The sequence below is a fragment of the Periplaneta americana genome, chromosome 11 (genome assembly GCF_040183065.1).
Source record: "Periplaneta americana isolate PAMFEO1 chromosome 11, P.americana_PAMFEO1_priV1, whole genome shotgun sequence".
NCBI lineage: Eukaryota > Metazoa > Arthropoda > Insecta > Blattodea > Blattidae > Periplaneta > Periplaneta americana.
In genome coordinates, this window is record NC_091127.1 from 95,104,029 (window position 1) to 95,130,877 (window position 26,849).

Sequence of the window (26,849 nt, forward strand, 5' to 3'; positions counted from 1 at the left end):
GATGGAGAGTGAGTCTCCGGGAAGCAAATGCTGGGTTAGATTGGGCAGTTTCCATTGCATCGAGAGTTAGATGCTGGCGATTTGTTACCGGAGTTATAGTTGGTTGTGAGAGACTATATTTAGCGGTTCGTGAGCAAGACGCTAGTGTCAATGCAATTCCGCACAAGGTGGCTGTAAATCTGTCCGATGCTGACAAGTGACACAGACGATGTGAACCATCTGCGTGGGAAGCTAATTCTAACCAAGTCGCCAGAACATCCCCGCGAATACATGTAACAAAAAAAAATATGGAGATATCATTTCGCTAATAAATCGGTCTCTCCCTCTCCTAATTACTGCTTCAAATGCCCATCTACATAACCATTGGAAATTCCCGAAAGAGTTTCCAATGTTATGAGATGTCCCCACTTTCTGCCTATAACTAGCCTCATAGTTCCCCTTCGCAGTCAGCCGGTGATACATTATTTACAATACAATCTGATTATAATGTCCTTACAAACAATTACAATAAATAGTACATATATCTTCACAAGCCTTTCTATGTACACAACTCTCACACAATAAGCACACCAATGTACAATTTATATCCACATTTACATATGTACAGTCCCATTCATTCACATATTTACATTTATTTATTCATCGATCAATTACACACTCTGCGTTCTTGGTTGTACCAGCCGCGCTGTACAGGTTCACCTGGCTGTACGCGTGAGACTAACTATCCTTATTCTTTCTCATTCCTGCCTCCTTGCCTCTCCTGTTTGAAAGGTCTCAAGAGTTGCTTGGGGTACCTTCCAACAGGTTTACTTTTTCCCCTTTCTACCAATTCGAAAGTATGGTCTCCGTATTTACTTTTAATTTCGTAGGGCCCCTTGTACAGTAACTCCATGCGTGAGTAACGTCCTCTAAGGGCGGAAGATAACTTCACGTCCCTTAGCAATACCAAATCGCCAGGTGAGGGCTCCCATTTGTGGCCATATCTTTTGACTTTACCAAGTCTATACTCAGCCTTCTTCCTGATTCGGTCGAAAGCTAGTTTACACAGTAGTTCCGCACTAGGAGGCTCACCCTCCTGTATTGCCTGCGGCAAACTCTTTATCATGGGATCAGGGTCGATCCCTAACATCAGTTTGATCGGAGCTATTCCGGTCGTTGGATTGATAGAGTGGTTCATGACTCTCTCTATCACCTCACATTGCCTAAACCAGTCCTTATGGTTTCGGTGACACAGAATACGGAGATACAATGATATATCCCTAAGCGCTCTTTCGCAGGGATTACCGCTGGGGAAGTATGCGGAGCAATTGTATAGGTTCACACCCGCATCTTCCAGCCTTTTGCAAAACACTTTCGATTTATGTACCGACACATTATCACTGAGCACCGCTATTACCGGGCCGTAAGTCGGTATGTAGTCTCTAACCAGCTATCAACACACAACTTGCTAGAGATATTTCTTAAAGGGTAAATCTTTACAAACTTTGTAAATACATCGTACGTAACCAATATGTACCTGTGTCCGAAGGACGAAGTGGGCATTGGACCGTGTTCGTCCACTGCTACAAGTTCATTCTTTTTACCCCTGATAATGACCTGTGGTACATTGTCATACCTTACATTTAGAGGTTTCGCCCTCTGGCAGACCTCGCAGCGAGATATTACCCTTCTAACCTTCTTTGACAGTTGCTTAATATAAAATTATTCTGACATAGTTAAAATAGTCCTATCACTCCCAGAGTGACACATAGATAGGTGATAGTTATTTATAAGTTCATTCTCCATACTCGCAGGTATGTATATCTTCCACTTCTGGATATCCCTACCATGCAATTTATACAAGATACCAGAGCGCAATCCATACACTTCATCTTTCACCTGTGAGATTTCTCTAGCTTTGTCCATTAAGGCCCTTATCGTGGAATCCTCCTGCTGCAAATCTGCAATTCTCCGAAATTTTCCCGTCAGAGCTCCATTCCTCGTGGAATCAATTTTCATCACGGCAATTTCGTACGTGGGGGCGGTGATAGTTTCCGGTAGCCCCGATTTGGAATTCAAACGAGAGAGACAATCACCAAAGATATCGTCTGCCCCCAGAATATGTCTAATCGTCACATCGTGAGCCAAAATTTCATGCACGTATCTAGATATTCTAGAGTTCAATTTGCATCTACTCAGAAACGCTAGGCTTACATGGTCAGTAAATATGATGATCTGCCTATTAAAGATATACTGACGGAACTTCTGTAGTGCGAAGTACACAGCAGAAATCTCTAGTTCCGTGATTGATGCGTTGCTTTCGGTACGCGACAGTCCCCTAGAAGCTGTGGCAATCACATGTCGCTTGTTATCTTCATCTGTCTGACATAGAATTGCTCCATATCCATATGAAGACGCATCAGTATAAATCTGAAAAGGTAGGCTGTCGTTAGGCCTTTCCAACAGAATTGAGTCGGCGAAAAGCAGTTTCGTTCGATCGAATGCTTCCTGCTCTGCCGACCCCCACCTGAAGGATGTATCCTTCTTCAACAATGCTCGGAGTGGGGCTACATGCTTAGCATAATTGACGAGAAACCGATTCTGGTATTGTAGGATACCTAGATATCTACGAACCTGTTTCCGGTTCCGCGGCGGCGGGATCCTCGAAATGCTCTGAATTCTCTCTTGGTCTGGTCTAATTCCGTCAGACGAAATTACGTAACCCAGGAAAACTGTCTCAACTTTAAAAAATGCTGTTTTCCCCAGCTTGACTGTCATACCAGCCTCTCTCAATTTAGTCAATACAAAATCAATATCTCTAATATGCCTATCAACATTATTGCCATATATAAGAAAATCGTCAATGTACTGTGCCAGAAAACCTTTCGTCGAATCACCAAAAATTATGTCAAGTGCCCTTAGTAGCGCAGATCCAGAACTCGCGATGCTGAATGGGCATCGGGTATACTGATAAACTTTCCCGTTGTGTAAGAACGCTGTGAATTTTCTCGAGTCCTCATCCAGCGGAATCTGCCAATACGAACTGGTCAAGTCCAGACTAGTGAATATAGAACAGTCACTGATACGGCCTAACAAAGTGTCCACTGACTCCGTCCTGAAATTATCTTTAACTGAAAACGAGTTGTGTCGGGCATCGATCGTTACTCTTAAGCTTCCATTGGGCTTCCTAACCCAGCACAATGCATTTACGTAAGGCGAGTCTGATACTTCTATAACTCTATCTTTTAACATATCATTTATGACTTCGTATGCCTGATCCCTTAAAGATAGGGGGATGGGTCTACATTTATGCCGAAATTCCTCCATTCCTACCACCTTAATTTTGTGTGTATACACTCTACACAGACCCGGTGCGTCTGAAAAGACATTTAAATGGCTTCCTACAACATCCATTAAGTGTTTTCTTTCACTCTCACTCAGGCCGTGTGCCTGGCTAACTTTATCTCTCACTATTTCGAAAGTATCTGTCTTCCTATTGTTATACGCGTCTACCTGCCTAAGATCGCCCGGCGAAATCTCATTACAATATCTGGCTCTACCGCTAATGTGATTACGTCCTATTTGTCTCGCCTGGACTAATTCGCCGATACACAACTCGCATTCTCCGCAGTCTACTTGACACACTCCCTTAGTTACCTCGTTACCTTCCCAAGGATTAACCTCTATAATTACATTCTTACAAATTTTGAGATGCTCTACGAAAAATAACTCTTCCTGTAATTCTATCTCTCCCGCGGTTCTTTCGTCTAGCTCCGATCGAGCATTATTCCTACTGAATGGGACATGGCCTATACTGCCGTTACCTGCCGTAACCCCTAGTCTGTTTTCCCTGAAATCTAATAGCACGTGCCATTCATAAAAGCTTTCTACTCCAATAATGATGTCAGTAGTCAACCTTTGTATCACAAGAAAAATAGCATTTAATTTCACGTCTCTGCACTCTAACTCGAACCACACTTGATATTTTACCTTTTCCTTCTTCTTGCTTAGGGCGCCCGCACAGTACAGTGAACATATGGGTAACATTTGCAGTTTTATTCCTGAATCCCTAACCTTTTGAAAAAATTCCAAGCTGCATACATTATTTGTGGAGCCCGAGTCCAACAACACACAACACTTTATCCCAAATATTCTAGCATCTATATATGGCAATATATGTCCCATTATTTTCTAACTCTGGGTTAGTAATCTCGCTCTGTCTCTTTACGCTAACCGCGTTGGTGGATTCTTTTGATAGTGACTTACTGCACTTAGCTACAGAAATCTCCGAACCCTTGAGACTTCTGTTTAGCAGTTTCCCGAGTGAGAAGCATTCGGTTCCACTGCTATCTCGTCTCTATTTCTGCTATTTATAGGCTCCCAGCCCATATTCATTCTGACCGGACTTTGCTGACGTCCGTTCATGTCTCTATTCCTACTTTGTCCCACATTACACTGTGTAGGGGGCCTATTGCACCCTTGTGAGGCCATTTCTTGTAGGACGTCTCGCCTACCTCTCTCCTGCTCTTGTCTCCTCCAATCACCTCGATTTTGCGGTCCCCTGCTAAAATTAGGCTGCCAGAATCCCTGTCTGTAATTTCTGTTTCGAAGCCAATGTGGTTGGGTTCTAAGCCTACTATTTCCGTTCTCTTGTCTTCCCGTGTACCATTGTATGTGGTTAACCCTACGCACGGGACCAACACCTCCTCTATCGTTTCTCATCCTGTTGTGACTGCTCTGGTTGTTCCTAATATTATTGTAAGGGCCCCCAAAGGGCGGGTCAATCCTTCTCTCCCTGTTGGGACTATTCCCTCCGTTCTGACCATTATGGTATCGACTATATGCATTGTTGGGGCTCCTATCACAACCCCAGCTACTCTGATTTTGGGCTCCTGTCCTTGGGGATGAAAAATCTATACTTGCCCCCTTCCCCGCTTTCTGGTCGGTGGGGCTTGAACCCTTTCCTTTACCATGTTCATAATCTGCCTGTCCACTACATTCATAGTGCGTGGCGTCCGAACCGTCCAGCGCAGTCAATAGATCTATTGTTTCCCCGAAGTCTCGGGGCCCTGCTACGATCAGATTATATCTGATGTTCTCTGGATACTGCGAAATCACAGTTTGGATCAGCTCTGAATCCGGTATTGGCGGATTGAGGCTTTTCCCTTTCTTAACAAGTTCAAGAAAATAATCTATCATAGAGACGCCTCTTCCCGCGTCAAATCTACTCTGATTAATTTCCTTCCTAATTCTTTGTTGTTGTCTTTGTCCCCAGTATCTCTCCGAAAATTTTTCCCTGAATTCCTCGTCTGTGACATTATCCCCTAGGGCCACTAGCGCCCAGTTGAGTGGTCGGCTCTTTAGGCTCTTTCGTACGACAGTCATTTTTAAGTCGTCCGGCACCCCTCTTACTCTACAGTACGTTTCCAGCTCACTTATGTAATTATGTGGGTTTGAAAATTCAACCTCATCAAAAATAGGGTAACCAATCTCATTCATAATGTGAGTGGGGTACTGAGGACGGCCTAAATATGCCTTGTCGTTTACATTCATCAACTCACTACGCACGTCATCACGTGAGGTCTGACATTCCTCACTGACACTATTGTTGACATGTCCTACATTTATGTTACTACCTGATGCCGGGCTCTCACTTGTGCCCTCTTGTCTAGAAACTGCACGGTCTGAGCTGTTATGTCCGCTTAAATTTGCGGGACTACCCCCATTTAGTACGTCGTTTATTGAGTTTAATTTACTTCTTAATTCTTCCAAACATTCGTTATCCGCCCTTTCTTTATTCTTTATGGCTCGCTTGAGACCGTCCACTTCCTGATCCATCTCACCTATTTTCTCTTCCACCGAATTCTGAATTTCTCGAACCTTCTCCACTATCGCTTCCTCAACACCTGATTTTAGATCGCTATTCTCTCTCGTAGCGCTATCTCTAACTCTAACTTCTAAATCCTTCATACTTTCTGACATCCTATCCATAGCTATCTTCAATTGGTTCTCCATTCTGATCCCATTCTCAGTTAATTTTCCCTCTAGCTTCTCTATTTTGTCCTCCATCTTGTTTCCTCTTTCCGCTAATTTTGCAATATGATCTCTAATCTCTCTCGAACTTTCCCCCAATCGATTTTCCATTTGTTTTATTTGTTCTCTACTTTCCCTCAGAATCTGCTCTCTACTTTCCCTTGAGTTATTCTCTAATTTAGTTTCCATTTGTTTAATTTGTTCTCTACTTTCCCTTGAATTATTTTCCATGAAGTGTCTCATTTGCTCCCACAACTGCTCTAGCGTCATTTCCCCTTTGCCACTTTCTCTACTCTGTTGCTTTTCCACTGTTCGCTCTCCCTCTATTTCCTGTCCTGCGTTATTCTCGACCTCCTCCCTGATTTCCATAATTTCCTCGTCCTTCCTTTGCTCCATGGTTCCCTTGTTTCTATTTCCTCGTCTTTCTCGTACTTTCCTCACTACTTTACTCCTATGGCTACGTAGTATCATCTATATGCTACTCTGTCATCTATCCGACGCTCGCTTTCCCAATAATCTAACCAGGCCTGTATTTGCACTCTACTCACTTCCAACAAATTACGCAATACACTTATTTCACTCTTTCCCACAAAATATCACACACAAAAAAAAAATACATATATATACCCAAAATATCACACCGGAAATTGAAACATATACACTTTATAATTATTCCCCCAAAATATCATACATATATACACACATTTATACGTCCTCCCTTCATACTTGCCACCGCCTCTCCGAGTTGCCTTCTCTGGTGGTCTCCGTGTTGCCTTCTCTGGTGTTGTCGTGATGTCGCGATGGCTTGGTTCTATTCCCGCCTTCCAGCGTCGTTCCTCGGCTATGCAGGGCTGAACTGCTCCGTCCGGTCCTCCGCGTTGTTTGGTGGTGTGTTCGCACCCGGGGCCGGTCACTGGAACAGCTGTCTTCCTTCGAGCCCCACGTTGGAAAGCACCATTTGAGGGTGGGTGCGTCTCGGTGTTGCGTGAGATTCACTCAGGGTAGCCGAGGTACGGTTGTGGTGTAGGATGATGTCGGGAATAATCCTAAGCCGGCTACTTATATAAAAGGCAGTGTAAATTCCGAAACTATAAGTTTATTGTCGTATTCACTTGGTAAACCCTAGAGTATGTATTTCCGGCTGACTTATAATTCAATCGTTGGTCGCACTTCTGTATCGACTCTAGAGCAGCTCTGAATAAGCTCTATCCGATACTGTAAATTCAATACTCTGCCCAGTACACTATGACCGAAGCTCCTAAACGTTGACGAGTAGTCTCGCCGATGACAAAGTTCTAACTATCGAGTCTTCGCCGGAAGAAAGACTATTACGTTGGGCCGCCGACACCAAAAACTCAGTGTGTCGTGCCGTCGACACGAAAAGAAGTCGTAGTCCTGTCGACACAAAACGAAGTAGTTATTGTGCCCTATATGTAGGGCCGCCGACACGATAAGAAGTTGTGATTGTGCCCTGTATGTAGGGCCGCCGACACGATGAGATGTTGTATGCCGTTTCCGCTCCCCATCACCCTTATTTATAAAAACCTATCCTACGCTAAAACCAACTATCCTATTGGTTAAAAACTACGTCACTTAACCGGCCTAAAATCTATTCCCTATTGGTCCAAAGTGACCTCATAAGCTGAAACAAGATCTCTTCTCATTGGGCGCGAAATACGTCATCTCTAAATTTAAACTTTTGGACTTCCCACAACATCAAATTAGTTCGAAGATCTTTCAAGAACCCCGTTCTCTGGAAAATCCCAAGCTTGGCAGTTACTTTCCCACGGGTCCAGTCCAACTCTCTGATTTTACGCCTCGACGAGTGTCAATGCAATTCCGCACAAGGTGGCTGTAAATCTGTCCGATGCTGACAAGTGACACAGATGATGTGAACCATCTGCATGGGAAGCTAATTCTAACCAAGTCGCCAGAACATCCCCGCGAATACATGTAACAAAAAAAAATATGGAGATATCATTTCGCTAATAAATCGGTCTCTCCCTCTCCTAATTACTGCTTCAGGACTCAGCGGGTGTGATCGACATGGCGGTAGACTATGTCGAGTCATTACATATTCATATAGTTGTATGGAATAGTTCCCGACGGGAAACTGTGTGGTTATTATGCTGTATGGTTATGTTTCATTTTTCGCGGACCGAGTGTATGGTCGAGTACGAGGTGTACAGAGAAGTTGTTGTGAAGAACTGGGTACGACGCAATTATTGTGTCAGAAGAATGTTCGATGGCGGGCTCTGTGATATTACGAACTACTGGACTATGAGTGATTGTGCACTCGTTGCATGCGAGGAACCAACAGTTGTTTAGTTGTGTATCCATCTCCTGTGACTACTGTGTGATCGCGTTATGGGGAAAGGTGGCATTGATCATCGGTGTGCTTATATCTATGTTTAGTTGTTTTCTAGAGATCGTGGGACAATGAACTTCCACTATGACTAGCTGTGACCATCCATCTGGCTGGAGTCAGCGGAGATCGCCGGGGATTGGGAGGCGTTCTGTGAGTTACGCCTCAACCCAACTATTGGTGATGTCGGCGTATTTAACGTGTATGTTTTGAAGACCGACAATCATCTGTAGCAGCGCGATCAAAGCGCTCTGCTACGATCGAAGGCATTCTGCGAATGGCAGTCTGGGACCAGCGAATGCCTGACCGTAGAAGGCAGAGTCGACCATGTCCCGCTGTGAAGAGCTCCGAGAATTGGGGGCGTTTGGTGAGGAACGCCTCAACTCTACGAAGCCTGTTTCATCATCCCGTCCATAGTGGCCGGGTTGCAGTCGAAGGATTCTACCATGATCGAAGGCGTTCTGTGAATGGCGGTCTGGGACCGGCCAACGTCGGATAGGAACGCCGCAAGTACATTTAAGCGCAGTCAAAGCACTCTGCTATGATCAAAGGCGTTCTGGGACTGCCGAACACCTGACCGTGGATTCCAGAGTCGACCGTGTCCCATTGTGGAGAGCTCCAAGATTTGAGGGCGTTTGGCAAGCAATGCCTCAAGACGGCAATGCTGGTTTGTTCATCCTGTCACCAAGTCGCAGTCCAGTCTAGGACTCCGAGTAAGCGTCGGGTGACGTTCTGGTGATGGCGGTCTGGGACCGCCAAACATCCTACTGTTTACCGACGAGTCAACTGTGTGCCTGTTATGAACCTGCGGTGGTTGTGGTGAGCAAGATTCTGGAAATTGGTTTTTAGAATTTCCTGGTAGCTTTCATTGTAAACTGTTTTCCAACGCCCGAAAAGGGGCGATCCGTTGAATGCAGTGCCGCCTGGTATGGGTTGTGGCCAGGGGACAGTATCAGTGGGTAATCTGGCTTTGTTCCGCGGGATGTGTACAAATTCCTTTGGTGTAAATTGGGGCGAGTGGCCACCAAATAGGTGCCATTTATATTTCGCGTGGTTTTCCCAGGGACCTCTTCCTGTTGTATGCTATTTAGTGTGTTTTCGAGTTGGACTATGAATGATTGTGATTATATTCCTTCTCGAGTGAGTTTTGGTTTGTTGAGTATGGTTTGTCTTGGTCTGTCGGTGGATAGTATTAGGAATGCGAGAGTATGGTTTTGGTATGCTTATCTCATGTGGGTACCTTCTGTCTGTGCACAGAATTTAGATTATTTAAATTTATATCTTAGTTTTAGTTATAGTTCTAATATTGTTATTAAAATGGCCATTTATATTTAGTGAACCATATTGGTTTGTTATTTTTCCTCACCATCCAACAACGATTCCGTAGTTACGCATGAGCTTACACAGTCACGGAACCATAGGGGCAAAAGCCGCGCATCACAGTGGTAGCAGAGCACAGTATTCAGCACAGGGAACTCATCGGAGACCGGCGCACAACAACCTTACACAAATCATGTTGGGAAACATGATGCCATTGTGTGCAGGTAGTGGAAAACTGCAATCACTATGAAGCAGAGAGGAAATATCAAATTCTATTTTAAACTTGGGAAATTAATTTTTGAGACTAAACTGATAAGGCAAGCACATGGGGATTCATTTTAATAGGGTGCACAGATATTCAGATGGTTTGCAGACCTCAAAAGCAGTAAAAAAAAAAACTCTTAAAAATGATACCGTCGTCAAATTTTTGTTCATGAAGAAGATCTCTACAACAACAAAAGAATTATTCATTTGAATTTGCCCCTGAGGGACACATTGTCACTCTAGAATATTATTTAAGTGTTCTGGAACATTTATAGAAAAGGATTCAGCATGTACATACGCTACTTGGGCCAGGCAGGTGGTTTCTTCTGTATGACAAGGCACTAATGCACAGGACAGTAATTGTCCAGGAATTTTTGGCCTGAAAACAAGTGTGTGCTCAACCATTCACCTTACTCTCCAGATTTGTCACCTTACGATTACTTCTTGTTTCCAAAACTGAAGTTACCATTGAATGGGTATCTTTTTGTCGATGTTGAAAACATTCAATGGAATGTAACATCTACTTTTAAGGCAATTCTTAAAGAATATTTGTAAAGGTTGTTCCAATCATTGTCAGATCATGCTACTCACAGAATCGATGCCAGAGGGATGTACTTTGATTAAAATACAGGTACTGTGCAATTGTTTTTACTATATTTCATTCCATGATAACTGTCTCGTTATTTGTCAGACTGTGTACAACTAATAATGTGTTGTAAGATTATTTTGTATTCACAAACTCTGTACAATAAAAGATACTAAATTTACTTCCCTCCTGGAGGAACCCGTAATTTTGAATGTTTTCTTCCAAAATGCTGCAAAAAGTAGTAGTGGTGGTAGCAGTAGCAGCAGCAAAGTTCTTTCTTATAACAGCTGAGACTAACAGAGAGTAGATGGAGATCTGATTTGTGACTTGTATTAAAACCATGACTGTTTACATTAGTACTGAAAGTATATTGGTTTTTAATGTAAAACATTATCAGGGAAAGAATGTACTCGCAAGGTAAGGTTAATATTTCTAAATTTTGGAAAATTTTTTACATGGTTTCCTTTTATGGACACTCAGTGGTGTAAGCAGGGGGAGGGTGGGGGTTATTAGGCTGAAGTCTCTTCCTCCCAATTTTCAAGAAACACTTTCAAATTTAAATTAGATTTCGATTTAAAGCATGGATGGACAGTCCACCATTGGCGTTGAAAATGCTGCATTGGAAGAAAATTAATATTTGGCTGTTTCTACCGACAATGGCACAATTTGACAAATTCATTAATTTGCTATCAATTGTAACTTGAGCATTGTTGATTAATTAATACCTGCAAGCCGCAGCATCACAAATCAATGGAATCTATTAGTGTCTCGTCTAATATTAAAAGAATGAATATTATGACACTGATTATATTGTCATATTCAGCTGCAGCTAACCATCTTTTCCTGGAAGACAAAGCTACTGTATAACAATTCTTACTGCAACTTCCAATAAAGAATTTGTAAATAAGCTCCAGTTACTACTCAGATACTATAGTGATCAGCAGGGCCCCGATTTTGATGATACGTCATCATTTTCCTCATGCAGTATGCATTGCTCATTATTAAAATCCTGAACACGAATCTCTGGTTATAAAAATATTAACTCTATTGTGCATTTTTCGTCATTTTTTCTATTTTCTACTTTCATTTTTTCGCGTTTTACTTCCTTTTCTGGTCCTTTTCTTTCTTTTTTTGTCAAAAAAATTAAATTAATTAAAATTATTAAAAATTTATTTTTAATCTAACGAACTAAATGGATGTTTGATCAGTGGTTCGACAATATACATGTTGAGAGTCAGAGACTTAGCTGTACTTATTGTTGTAGCGCCAAGAGATTCTCCATTTCCAACATGCCTGTAGTATATATAAAAAAAAAAAAGCTGCTCTCGGCAATGTAGATGTTGAAAGTAGTTATTTTAACTACTTCCTGTCGTGACAAGCATTTATCACAGATTTAGTTTAATACAGATTTTCAGAGAGGAAAGTTTGGTGTTCAGTTTTCGTAGTTTCATTGCCATGCCTAAAATAAAGCCATCTAAATCTTGTCATTTAAGACAGATTATATCTGAATTTGGAGATGATGTTTTCTTTACCGTTGGTGAAGTATTATTTTGTAAGATGTGTGAAACAAATGTATCAGTCGGAAGAAAATTTACTGTTCAACAATATGTGAGTCATGGTAAACTATACGGGCAGTGCAACTCGCAAGCAAGAATAAATCCACGCAACTTTACTGTAACAAAGTGTATCCATTAAGGAGAATAAATCGTCAGATATTTACAGAGACTTCTGTGAAGCTCTGGTTTCTGCAAATATCCCATTTTGGACACTGAACAATTCTAAATTGAAGAGCTTTCTGGAACTGCATTTCGGACTTCCTATCCCAGACAAATCAATTCCCCGAAAGAGCTCCTGTTACAATGTTACGACAATACCATTAGCAAGATATGGGGAAAAGTACAAGGAAAGAAGATCTTCATATATCATCGACGAAAGAAGTGTTTTAGAAATCGTTACGTGAATAACATTATCATTGGTACATTGGACATTGATGGATCAGGTGAAGTGTTTCTGCTCACAAGTGAGATATTAGAAACTGTTAATCACTCCACAATTTGTAGACTCTTTAAAAAGTGTATGTTTTTGTTATGGTCTGAGGGTATCAGAAATGACGACATTTTGCTTTTTGTGACTGACACAGCGCCAAACATTGTGAAAGCAGGAAAGTCAATACAAGTTTTTATTCGAAAATGCTGCACATTACTTGCTTAGCACATGCTATGCATAGAGTGGCAGAGAAATTTAGAGCAAATTTTTCTCAAGTGGATTCCCTAGTGTCAAAGACGAAGAAAATTTTTATTTTTGTCAAGGCTCTGCAAGTCCATGGCTCCCGGTGTTCCACTCCCACAAGAACCTGTCATCACCCAGTGTGGAATCTAGATATATTCAGCAATTTATTATTACGATATATCATTTGAGACTTCACTGTAATAAAATTGTCCCCTGGATAGTTTACAAGACTATCACTAGGCAAGTCCAGTGGTGGGGCTGCCACCTTAAGATCCTCTGGACCGGCATGGTATGGCACTTCCTCCATACAGATGTGACAGTTATGCTTGGTCTACAGAGTCTTGTTTGTACAAAACAGATTGCACTGTGTGAAGGTGAGGATGAAAATTGGGTAGGAGAGGTTTGAGATGTATTGCACTTCACTACCCCTTGCAACCTGATAAAATATGATTTCCATAATCATTCTGATGCAGCCAAAAATGCCTCTGTGTACCGGTACTGAAATTTGATATTGATTTAATCAATGATTTCCAAATTAGACATCTATGCCAAAGTGGCTTTCCTGCAAGCAAAAATAGACAAGCTCCCATTTCTTGCAGAAATGATATCGGAAACGACTTTCCATAGTAACCCTCAAAAATGAATTACACCATTGATCACTGGTTGTTGACGTTCTGGCATTTGTATTGGTTCAAGCATCTAGCAGCGGGAACAGAGAATGGAATGAGAAGGTAGAGGTACTTGCTAGTGATTCAATTGAGGAATCAGTGCCCAGGGCTGATTATGAGACTTGATTCTCCCCAAAAACATTTCATGAAGAGTCTCCATTAAGACTTGTGCTATGGTGCCATCTTGTTGGAATCATAATTGGCTCCTACAAAGATGGTGCCAGTCTAGTTCTGGGAGCAAAAAATTATTCAGCATGAACATATACTGAGGAGACATTACCGTAATTGCACGACTGTTATTGTCCTTGAAGAAGTTAAGGCCCAAGAATGACAAACTGACTAACTCGACACCATACTGTGACTTTCTGGCTGTGTAAAGATGATTGATGCAGCAAGCATGGCTTTTCATCTGACAAGCACCTGAAGTTCTGCTTGTTAACATATCTGCTAAGATGGAAATGGCAGTTCTGCAGAATTGTGGTTGCTCATTATTCATTTCCAGTAGACTTACACAAAAGTATCTCTGTTCATTCAAATCATGAGGATATAAGATGTTACCATTTGAATTTTAAATGGATGAAAGTGCAAGTCCATATGTGATATCTGCCTCACACTTCTATCTGACATGCCATGAGCAACAGAATGCTGACAAACTGAACTTCAGTGACTATGCAATACTGTTACTCTGCATTTTCAGGTGTCTGCAGTAGTGAATGGCCAGAATGCTTTTTACTCACAGCAGATGCAATGGTGCCGAAGTCTTTAACCCAATTGAAAATGGTTCTGCATGTCGGAACTTTACCACTTCTACCAACGTTGAAATGGTGCCCTACTCATGTTGTGTCGAAGTAGCTGGGTCATTTTTCTTTACAAAAAAAAAAAAAAAAAAAAAAAACACAGCAAATGTGCAATGCTCACTCCATTACAACTGAAGGCTTTGAACTGCTTCACAAAATCAGTGAAACTGCGTGCTATCTTTCAGTAGCTGTGAACGGTGCTAATTTAAAACTATATAACGAATTCTGCTACTCCTTGCACATGAAGTATGTGCAAGAAAACACGAAACTGCCCTCACACACTGTTCTCTTTTTAGTCACTGCATTCTCGACCCACCCATTAAGAAATGTTCCTCCCAAAAAATGTAGTAAGAAATATTAAATTCACATCTTTACAAACCTCATATACTATATAATTTTTGTCAAACCTGTTGGGGTGATTCTTTGGCCTCTTTGGCAGCTCTGCGTGCAAGATTTGCTTGATGTTTCTTGCCTTGTGTATGTGCTAAGTAGCTTCCCTCATTGTTGTGGAGAGTAAGACAGAGTTTGCATTCATAAGAGCCTGTGAACAAGGAATAGTCACAAGTGTATCAGATTACAAGTTTTTATCACTGTCAAATAAACAATTTATGTCTCTTTTAAACTACAAAAATCACTTAGAGATAGTGAAGAAGCATTGCTGGAATGGGAATCAATATAATGACAAGTTGCCAGCTGACTGAATTATGACTTAGCATTTTCATACCTGTCAGCATGAAGTATCATCAGTTACTTGATTGTATTTGCTGTAAATGATGTTTAGTAATTTGGTGTCGTACTTGGTGATGTAGTGGTTACCATATTTGCCGTCAGATTCTAAATTAGTGGGTTCAAACACGACGAAGGGTTACTGATTTCTAAAAAATGATGAAGGTCCTTCAGAAAGTAAGTAAAGCTAGAGGTTCCCTGTCATAGACAGGGTCTATTATCAAGCAGAACTGGATCCAATATGTTTCACTTTTCTTGTCTTCTCTAATGATGGAGCTCTGAAACATTCTGGATGTTTCTGCATCTATGACAGGCTCAAAAAAGAAAAGGAAAAAACCTCACAGTACGTTGAAAGTCTTGCAAACTTTGTCCCTCATAGATAGTGGCTCTAAACAAAATTACTGCCAGTTCCGTGCTGTGGGAACAGATTTCACTAAAGACCTGTGCAGAAATTTGTTGGCCTCGTGAGATCACAGAGATTTCTAATAGATTAAGCAGGAAACAAAGCAGAAAATCTGAGGATGGGCAAAAGGCAGCAGTGTATCTCGGGCTAGATGGCAGATAAATTCTTTAAATAAAAATAATTCTAATGGTTCTTTAAAGTCTTGGGTACTAGGAGAGTTAGCAGTGTAAGAAATAGATGTATGTATTTTTCCTGTGTTGTTCTAAGCAACAGCCTTGGCCATTTTGACCACGTGGCAAAGAATCTGGCTACTTGTGAACACCTAATGGAGCATTTCATGTCAATTCGAACAGTGCTGCCAACTATGAGGTCACCAATGTTAATGATTTTAAAGTGATGTGTACAACTTTGAAATAACTCATTATTCATATTTCTACAATGTATTATACTGAAAAAAGAAAAGAACAGGAGTTCCGGCTTGCATATAGTTACAGTTTATCATTCCGAATGGTTTTCTAAAAGGTGAAGTGCATGTGAAATTGCTTTTTAAGAGTGAAAATTATATTAATGGAGAGTATAAAATATTGGGTTTATGGGAAAAAATGAGTGGACTTTAACTTGATTAATGGTATATTCTAATTCAAATTTTGGCAATTGGCACAATGTGTCTGTAGTGCCTTTATGTATTTCATATACAATTCATTTTTTTGAGATCATGATCAAGGGCTTCTATGTTCTACAGCACAGATTACTGTCATCCTAACCTACAAAACAAGCTGAAAATAAAAATCAGAATTCAATAGAAATGTTCTAACATATAGGTTTCTTAATTACATAATTACAGATAAAAGTGTAGTAGCCCATAAGTTGAAAATATGGAAGACAAGGAGATTATGAGGATTCTTCTTTTGAAAGCTTTCTGGAAGCAGTAGTTTATGAGGACTGTTCTACAAACAAATGCAAGAAAAATGGTCTTCATAATTTCAATGATAAGGTAGTTATCTTATTAAGATGTGCATCTGTCACAATTGATAACAAAACAGCAACCATTGGTGTAACTAGCATCTGATTATTGGAGGGGGGGGGGGAGGACACTTGGGTTTCCTCGTTTCCTCCAAACCTTATCTGAGAGACCAGACTTGCGTATTTTTTAGATTTTGCATTACAATTAATTGACATCATAAATCCTAGTCCACATGCTCAAGTAAGTTATCAAGTAAAACTGTGCATGGAGGCCATCAAGTAAATCAATGGAGTTGATGAGCATCCACATGGCTCAGTGTTCAGTCTTCATTCAGTTTTATGGTCCACATGTTCCTTCTTACTTGCAACATTTTGCATGTGCAAGTAAAATGTAAAGGAAGTCGTTGTGTCTGGACTGAGTGTTTCAGTCCTGATTATATTTTACTTTAAAATAAAGATAATTCATAACTACTATTTACTACTTTAATACCCGTTACTTATTTGCAATGAATAGACAAATGTTATTATATTGCATCAATGACTTTGTTGTTAACTTGTTAGTACAGCAGTGACATTGTCCTGTGAAATGGTTAAAGGAAAAATACTGTTTTAGTCCCAAACAGCTTTGAACACATTTTTCTTTGCATCATTCTAGGAAATAAAATGCTTGCAATCTACTTGTTGTTAATCTCATCCAGTACTTGTCTGTGGATATGACACACTGCTACATGGTGGAGTCTCTTTTGGGTCATAGGTTGACCGCAGGTAATTCTTGAGTCTGCACAGTGCAATGAAGCTTCTTTCAGCTTCACAGCTGGACAATGGGCATATCAGTAAAAGCCAGACAATATTTTCTACATTTCTGAATAGATACCTAACCTCTTTCGTCATTGAGTTCAAAATTTCTTTAGCATCATTTAAGCAGAAATCTTGTTCTTTTGTTGGAACAACTGTATTTTCACTTTTAATTATGATGTGTTTATTTCAGGATAAGTGCCATCACATCAAAATTTTCCCCTTTTATGAGGAAACTTTTCAGCAGAATTTGTTTCTTTCCACCATGGTGATTGAGAATTCGATTTTGAAATCCCACCACAGCTATGTCTATTACTTCAAAGTGTTATTGTTGATAGTATTTTTCGTATGATTGATATGCATGTGACTCAGACTGTTCCATCAAATTTGCTTTCTGATTACAAACTTTTAAATAGATTGAAACTTTTCGTTAGACCTAAGTCCGTTTAAACCATCAACAATAGTTTCAATAGATTTAATAAGACCTACCATAGTATATCTCTTCCCCTGGAAAGACTTGTTCAAGAGTTCAAGGACTTCAATTGCCTGTTCCTCCATCAACAAACCAAGTTATGTTACTCCATTTTCAAACACAATGACTAGCACTGGCTCCTTCATAACCTACTTCTGATAGTTTACTCAATGTTTCAAAAACAAAATCATTTTTTTTTTTCAGAATGTCCTCTATTTGTGACTTTCGGTAGATCCAACTTGTGAGACAGAGTAGTTTGATCATGACAATATTTTCAATTGGTCCCTGAATTGTTTCCTCATGGATGTGGGTGAATACAGAATGATTTAACTTTCGTGTTGGAAAATAGAATTCCCAACTGATTAGCACTTTCCATAGCATTTTTTACTATTATAGACAGGGGGGTTTAACTCAAATGATAGCTGTTGGATGCTCATAGATGTTCCATAGTTTGCCGCATGTGGTCAGGACAGCACTGGCTGTATTTCGATCACAGTGTTTGTAAAATTAGCAGTACAAAACTCTTTGGTTTCGAAAGTTCTTTGGTCATAAGTTTTGCCAATATGACAGTTTTAAACAGATATTATTAATATCCATTATTTACAGAGTGTGTCAGTTTTATAATATTCGGATTATTATTACTATTACTATATAGCTAATTTGCATTTTCATTCGAGGACAAAGTAGCCATATTAGTGTACCGTGTATGACCTATTAACCTCATTTGTTCAGTTGATCAATTGTTGGATGTTGGCATTCCTATTCTGTTTAAATCTTGTATAAATTATGGAATGGACGAACATGGCTGCTTAAGGAAGAAATTTGAACAGATCGAGTTAATTGAGAAGTTACTGGTGCTTTCCTGCAACAAGAAATAATTCGCAACGTTAAAGGTAAGAAAGAAATATGTTTGAGATTACATCTACACAGTTCAACTTTTCTTTCAACTTCACACATTCAAGCAATGCCTGCAAGATTGGTATTTAATAATAACGGAAGTGCACACAATGTGCAGGATAATATATTATTTTAGCTTTCGCTGCTGCAGAACTTGGTCAGTGAAACTATAATCGGTTTTTACACTCCATCACATGGTATTTTGGTATTTTAATATTAATATGGCGTACCTTGTAGATAGAAAATCTTAATGTATCTTAATTCAACATGCGCTTTAAACTTGATTCTTTCAATATTCTTCCCAGACTGGGTGCGTACGAGCATGAAAAACTGAACCGTGTAGATGAAGCTTAACTGCACCGTCATGTTTTCTAATTTAAACTGAATTCTTCCGTCATATCTTAAACGTTTATTAAACTGAGATCTGTAATTGTTTTCAGGGATAAATTTCAGAACGCGATTATCTTCCTTCTACCACTACCACATGATGAACTGACTTCTGTGTTGAATTACAACAATGTATTAGGCCTAACTGCAATTACGCCAAGAGCTTTAAAGGTAAGCTAACAGAGTTAATATACACTTTGGGTATGAACGAACATCTTATTTTTGTATATAGCTAAGTTAAGTTGGTCAGACATCTTAAAATTCGTGGGACAGAATCTGATATGACTAAATATGTTGTTTCCGGTGTAATTCTTTACAGTTGCGTTACCAAAGGATGGCGGGGTACCTTAGCTTGGTAACGCAATAGTAAAGAAGTGTTGTTCCCGAAAAAAGATATTTTAGAAATTTGACTTTACAGTTAACAGTAGTACCTTTACTGGAATAATTTTGATAAAATAAAAAGAGTTAAATTGCCGGAGATATTTATTATTTTTATAGACTCTCGAATAGAATTCTTCCAGGAATATTTCACAAACGTTGATTATACTGCAATCCTTCAATTTTTCTATGAAATGTAGTGTTATTAATGCATTATATGATACTAGGCTACTGCTGGTTTGTTTCAGTTAATAGAAAGACAAATTGAGGAGTTTTACACTGTGAATGTCAGAAATCGGATAGTAATGAGAAGACCTGGTTATTCCTGTTTCCTGCGCCAAGTAATGCAGCACAGCTTAAAAGGTAAGCAATGACATTGGCATAAACTCAATGCAAAGATATTCTTATATATCATCAGTAAATAGTCAGGGTTGGTAAACTGTAGTGATTTTTAAATTTAAGTGAGAATTATTTATCAAATTCATATTTGTTTATTAAAATGAGTTTTTGCCTTCTTTTGTAATTCATTTAAACTTAATTTGTGCATTAGTTTCTACATAATTGTGTATTTTGTTAATGTGTTATTTTACGAAATTAACAACATCGCTTCAAAAATAATTTACTATGTTTACACATAGGTCTCATTATTAATACATGAAGAGTTATAGCACTTATAACCTGCACTTAATGATAATAATAATTAGCTTAGACTTAGGCAAGATATTATGCTCAGTTTGTTATTCATTAGAAAAGAATTCAACTATTTAGGGAGATTAATATTTACAAATAAATTTATCAGAAGAGCTTAGCATTGTGTGTTTTCAGAATAAATACGTAGTCCATTTGGCATTGTGCAACTTTTACTTTGAATATTGTTATGAGCTACAACTATTCATTTCAATCCTCACCATACTGTGCTTTAATTAGGTGGTGATTCCGAAAGTAGGCTCTACTTGACTACCTGTGCCATGTGTTCTGTTGCTCCTTAATTAGGAGTTGGGAAAAGACATATGAGAAGCAAACTTTCAAAACCTGTCCATTTCTTCAGAAAATGCTAGAATTATATGTCTGTAATAAACAAAGATTTTTCTGTGGTGAAATTTTATATGAATTCATAGGAAGAAAAATATATTTCACCATAGAAAATATTTTGTTCATTGCAGAGATGCAAGTTTGCTACTCATATATATTGCTAATAGTTTTAAGAAGCAGCAGAACAGTCATATGTAAAAACGTTTATATATATTTTTTTTTTAGGAAGTTAATTTCTCATTTTAATCATGTTAGGTGCATATAATTTTAATCTGTGATTTAAGTAGTAACAATTATTTGATGTAAATAAAATGAACATTATTTTATTTACATCATGATTAAATCATTAATTTAAATTAATACCAACCCTCGTTTATGTATTTTTTTAAGATAATAATAGAATTTTGAATGTAACAGGTACCACATGTGGGCAGCTGTGGCAGAAAATCCTCATCCTTACAGAAGGGCCTATATATGTGCAAGCCATTTTCGCAGTAATCAGTATAACGGTGACTTCAGATATAACTCACTAAGAGGGGCCATTCCATCAAGGGATGCTTGGTATCCCACTCAAGAACTACGACCCACTTCATCACCAGCCTACTTACATTAACCTTTTTCACCACCTAACATAATTGCTTCATTCATTGCACTTCACTGTGGCATCAATTTGAACCTGTATTCTCTTTCATTGAGTGATTCATTCATTGTCTTTATCTTTTAACAAAATTGTGTTTAATTTTGTTGACAAGTGTATGGTAATGGACTTCATTATTATTATTATTATTATTATTATTATTATTATTAAAGGTAAAAGGTAAAGGTATCCCCGTAACATGCCAAGAAGGCATTTGGGGGGCATGGAAGTAGAGCCCCATGCTTTCCATGACCTCGGTACTAGAATGAATTATTATTATTATTATTATTATTATTATTATTATTATTATTATTATTACTATTATTATTATTATTATTATTATCATCATTGTTATCTCATTTCGTTTAATGTGTTGATTTCTTCAGTTAATTGAAGGAAAATAAGGGGAATTCATTCATTCATCTGAAAAAAAAAGTAGAGTACTTGACTTCTACATTATGAGCAATATAATTTTTTTTTAACTTTTTTTTTTTTTACTGTACTCCATATACTTTTATTTTACTGTTTCTTCATATATTAGCTCATGCGATAAGTATAACATTGTAAACTAATTTCATAATAATGGTCCATGGGCGTGAATTTGAACTGCCACTGGGGGAGACCCTGGTGTACCAGCATCATGCGGAAGTACTGCGTGAAGTCTGCAGCCAGGTAGTGCCACTCGAAACTTCTGTCCAGCAGCCAGATCTTGGGGTCCTCTCGTTTTAGATCGGATTCGCACTCGCTCTTGTGAAGGTACACCAGACACACCTTTCCGATGCCTTGGCAAGCGTCCAGTTCAAAGATCTTGCACTTGACGCCGAAGTTGGGGCGCTGCCTGGGGTCGACCTGCTCGCTGCAGATCTCGATGTCCAGCAGCGTGGGGCATTCCGCATCGCCCATGCTCTTGACGCCGGCCAGCCGTTGTAACTCAGACATAGAGTTGATCTTCATGTTGCCGATGGGGAGCACCTCGCCTTGTGGATATTCTCGACCATGGCTTCATTAAAGATCGGACATCCTCTCTCCTTTCTTCGTGGAAGTTTTGTTCTTGTGAACTTTCTACCCGTGCTCAAGCAGGTACGCTACACATTAAATGAGAAAGATCTCTTCTAACGAAATAGAGTTAGGAAATGATCCCAGGATGGAGGCAGCATTCCCTCGCTGAACCGCTATTCCAATGCGTTGACGAAGGAAATTGATACATCTAGGATCGCCGGTACGGGACAGTAGGCGTGTACCAATTTGGGTGAGTAGATCTTTAGCGTCTCTACACCACGGACCAAAGGTCTCAACTGCAAAAGCGACGAAGATGTAATTTGATGTTAAATGTTCATATTTGCGTCGTTTAGCATGATAAGCGGATTCAGCAGCAGATCCGGCACAATTGACAGAAGATTTTAAATGGGAAAGGGCTAATGTATCTACACATGTAAAATCCCAGATAAGTGATTTACCTTTGGACCAAGGAATTAATGTCAAGCCGTCAGGTCGTTTACCATCCAACCGGCTAATACCAGATGGTTCAAGAAGAGTTGGAATGTCACAGGAGGTTAAAGATCTACTAATGATGTTATTAATAGCAGAATGCCTAGGAAGGCGGCCTTTACTTCTGGCACAGCTTAAGGCATGATGTCCAAAGGAATCCACAGTCTCTCCGCATATACATTGGTGTACATGGCAAATTTTGCAGCCCAGACGCAATGCAGTAGCGATTTGGAAAGATTTACCGTCCATCAAGGTACCAACATAGGAGGAAGGCAGAGCATGGAGCCAAGATCCAGATTCCTTCTCTTGGAGAGCTTTAATACGAGCGATGTCCTTGTCAGATGTGAAAGAGGATATAAGAGAATCAAGTATTTGACCTGCAATAATCTCATCCCAGGCTTTTTGAATGGCTGGATTCTGGGGAGGAGCAAAGTTATTCGTTTTTTCGTACCACTTATTTAAGGCTTCAGGAACATAGCAAATGTCGACAGCATCACTGTAAATAGGGAAAATAAATTTGATGAAGTCAATAACGCCAAAGACTGAAGATAAAAAAGCTGGTATACAAATATCAGTAAGTGTACGAATACCGAGGCCTCCTAATTTAATTGGGAGAGAAGCCTGTACCCAACTGTTGTTGTCAAAAGAAGTATTTAAAATAGATTGTAAAGACTGCTTTAATAAATCATCTGCCTGCTGGAGAAAAGTAGGAAAAAGAAATAAGGGTGTAGTTCTTAAAAAATAAGTGAATTTAGGGATTAATAGGCAATTTTTGACAATGAAATAAGAGACTTGGGGGTGAAAATGTTCAAGACGACCAAACAGAGTTTTCAGGAGCTCCAATTTTTGAGTAGCTATTTCATCAACAGAATCTAAAAAGATGGGAGAACCCAGGACGGACAGATTTGACTTTGTGACAGTTTTAATGCCAGGAGCAATATTCTGGAAAGAAGATAAAATATTTGGGTTAATAGCAGAACAAAAATAAATTTCACATTTATTAGGATTAATCTCAAGACCAAGTTCGGACCCAAGATGAATGATTTTCTGTAGATCACAAAGAACATCATGGGAATCTCCAGCTAAAGTCCCATCATCCAAATAAAAGAGATTTAAGTCACTAGTTAATTTTTGGATGAGGGAGTGGACTGTAAGACTGAAGAGTAAAGGCCCTAAAGGGTCTCCCTGCTGACAGCCTGTTTGTGATAAAATAATTTTGGAATTAAAAAATAGATTGGACGAATATCTATAAGACTGCCAAATAAAAGGGTAAAAGCTGGGGAATTTTTCTAAAAAAGAGTTTAACATGATATCACGTTCAATGCTGTTAAATGCGTTCTTAAAATCTATCTTCAATAGAATTTTATCTGAGTTATCATAAGTATGTAAGAAGGATCGTACAGAGTGTATAACAGATTCACAACCTTTAGGAGAACCAAATCCTAGTTGATGAGGTCGAAAAATATGACCACTTTCAATCTTAATAGCATGACAAATAATTTTAGAAACAAGGCGCCTGAAAGTATTACCTATTGCGATTGGGCGTATGCCACCGCCAGCTTTATTAACTGCAAGCAAAGAGGCACCAAAGAAATTTGTACGTACATTATCATTTAATTTACCTTGAGACAAAAAATTGCAGAGATTAGTTATGGATGAAAGGAGCTTTTTACCAGAGTCACCAGCTGAAATGGACACTAAATCAACTAGATGCTGAGGTCGCAGACCATCAATACCAGAAGCAGATCCTTGAGGGAAACTTTTAATGGCGTGTAGGACATCAGATTCAGAAAAAGATGGGTGATTAGCAGTAGTAACAGGAGCATCAGGAAAAGTAGATGGTCGAGAAGGAGGTGGGTGTTTTGATAATAATTCTTCGTAAGTAAGTTGATTGTATTCAGCTATCCCCATATCGGATGATAATATACGAACAGCGTTGCAAATGTCTCCTTCAGCAATTTTCCTATCTATACGTTGCGCCAGGGAGATATGTGGTGACTTCTTCTTAGTACGAATAGACTCGGTGAAAGAAGGATTTTGAAAATTGTCTATGTTTTCCTTAATCTTGGAGATTAGTGATTTATTAGTAGACTTTTCAGGAACACGAAGAGCAATGTAAGCGTAAAGCATTAAATTGACCCAATGGGCCTCGGAATTAAATGATATACAAAGGTCAATCAGATGTCGAAGTCGGTCCTCAGCCAATGGGCGAGCTCCCTTGGGGATTCTGCGTATGACAGCAACAGATTTCTTGCACTGTATGAGTATGGAGTGAAGCTCTTCGTGGGTGATATTTGAGGATGGAATTGCATCTTGAATGTCAGAATGCACACGTGAGTGATGAATGCGCAGACCACGAGTACCTCTAAAAAGTCTAGTATCACCTGATGGACAATGTGGGCACGGAATATATTCATCAGGTTCAGTGGTAGCACTAATATGTGTAGAAATATCAGAAGAATTTCCTGCTGCAGATGGGGAAATATCCAGCGAAGAATCTTCTGATGTATGACATCTCGAAACGTGGGTATTGATGCCTCGATGAGTAAAAGATTTACCACATAAATTACAAGTCACAGAAGAAATGTTAGTAGATTCAGAAGGAATACACAGAGGGATGTTGGTTGACATCACTGATAAATTAAAGTAAAACGCGTAAATAAACTAAACGAAGACGAAAACTGAATGAAATTAATTAGTTAATTAATAACTGTAAGCACTGTTGCTATGTAAAATCAACAAGTCTGTAAAGTCACTAGAAAACACACTGAATTTCTTGAATATTCACATGACGAAAAACATTCCTAATACACACATGAAGAAACAAAATAAGTAAGTCTTCAGATAATCAAGAGTTAATCCAGTTAAGGATATTAATCACATAATAATAAACTTTTGAAACGAAAGAGAAAACAAAGCACACATTATTAAATCATGGCCTTCTATATATAATTTTTGTAATATATAGGGCAAAGATAAATCTAACGATCTTTAAGACCCTAAGTTAACATTACATAGTAATATAAATAGAAATAATAATTACTAGTACAATGAGCATTTCAGTTGTGTCATCTATAGGGCATAGGAGGGAGTCCAGTGACAGCGATACGAATCTGCAGCTTCTGCAACTGGTGAGATTTGGGTGCATTATTTAGAATTTTTAGAGAGTAAATATGTAGTTGTTTTCTAATGTCAGGCGTTTGACAATAAAGTCATTTGACCTCTTGCACTCCAATATTTTTCAAAGATATTATCATGACCAGAGTATATATGTTGATGTTTTCTAATGCCAGGCATTTGACAATAAAGTCATTTGACCTCTTGCACTCCAGTATTTTTTTAAATTATTGTCATGGTCAGCCACTGAAGCACAGATTTTGAGGTGTTCCGAATCCATTTCTTGGTTTGAGTAGCACAATGGACAGTTAGGAGACTGATATATTCCAATTCTATGCAGCAAAATAGTCCCCCAATCGGATTTCTGGGCGGGACTACTTTAATGGTACAGAAGCAACTAAATTTTTTATAATGGAATGCTTGTATAACATCAGCTAAGAAGAGAGTAAATATGGTACAATATTTTGTCTCTTCTCACTTTATAGATCTCTTGGATATGGAACAACAAGTTTTGACGGAGAAATCATTGTAATAAGTGAAAGTCTCAGGAATCTTCTATGCCATATCAATAAATTTAAGAATGCAGTTATATTGTCCGACTCCAAAGCAGCTATTCTATCAATAGTCTCTAAATACATACTTTCATCTCAAACAGCAGAAATAACTAAAATGCTCTCTCAATTAATATCACTCAATAAAAGAATTGTATTCCAGTGGATACCATCCCATTGTGGAATCCTGGGAAACGAGAATGCGGATGCTTTAGCAAAGAAGGGCAGCACTGCTACTTACAGACCTGTTACTAAATCTACGCAAAAGATTTATTAAATCTACATACTTAGACTTCAACAAACAAAATTTGATAACACAAATCTCAAGGGAAAAAAATGGAACTCTCTGTATCATAATCCACAGTTAATTCCCCATTTATCACGAAAATCGTCTGTAGCTGCATTTAGATTGGCAACAGGCCATGACTGTCTGGCCAAACAAACACCTGCATAGAATTGGAATATATCAGTCCCCTAACTACCCACTGTGCAACTCAAACCAAGAAATGGATTCGGAACACCTCAAAATCTGTACTTCAGTGGCTGGCCATGATAATATCTTCGAAAAATATTGGAGTGCAAGAGGTCAAATGACTTTGTCAAACCCCTGGCATTAGAATACAACAACAACAACATATTTTGAGCAATGGGGCCACAACCAAATCAAACACTCAGTATGAAAGCTCAAAATTAGGAAATGTTGCGAAGTATAGACTTATCTCTAATAAATTGTATTGCACTTTTTCTAATATGTTCAGTGTT

At 39.0% G+C, this 26,849-nt stretch overlaps 1 protein-coding gene across 1 annotated transcript in view; it reads right to left on the bottom strand.

Moving 5' to 3' along the window:
* The window catches only part of Sf3a2 (splicing factor 3a subunit 2), a 95,443-nt gene that overhangs the window by 25,016 nt on the left and 43,578 nt on the right, over window positions 1-26,849 (bottom strand). Inside the window, exon 3 of the mRNA XM_069839792.1 lies at window positions 14,649-14,782. Within this exon, the coding sequence (XP_069695893.1) occupies window positions 14,649-14,782 (134 nt within the window). The remainder of the gene's footprint in view (window positions 1-14,648; window positions 14,783-26,849) is intronic.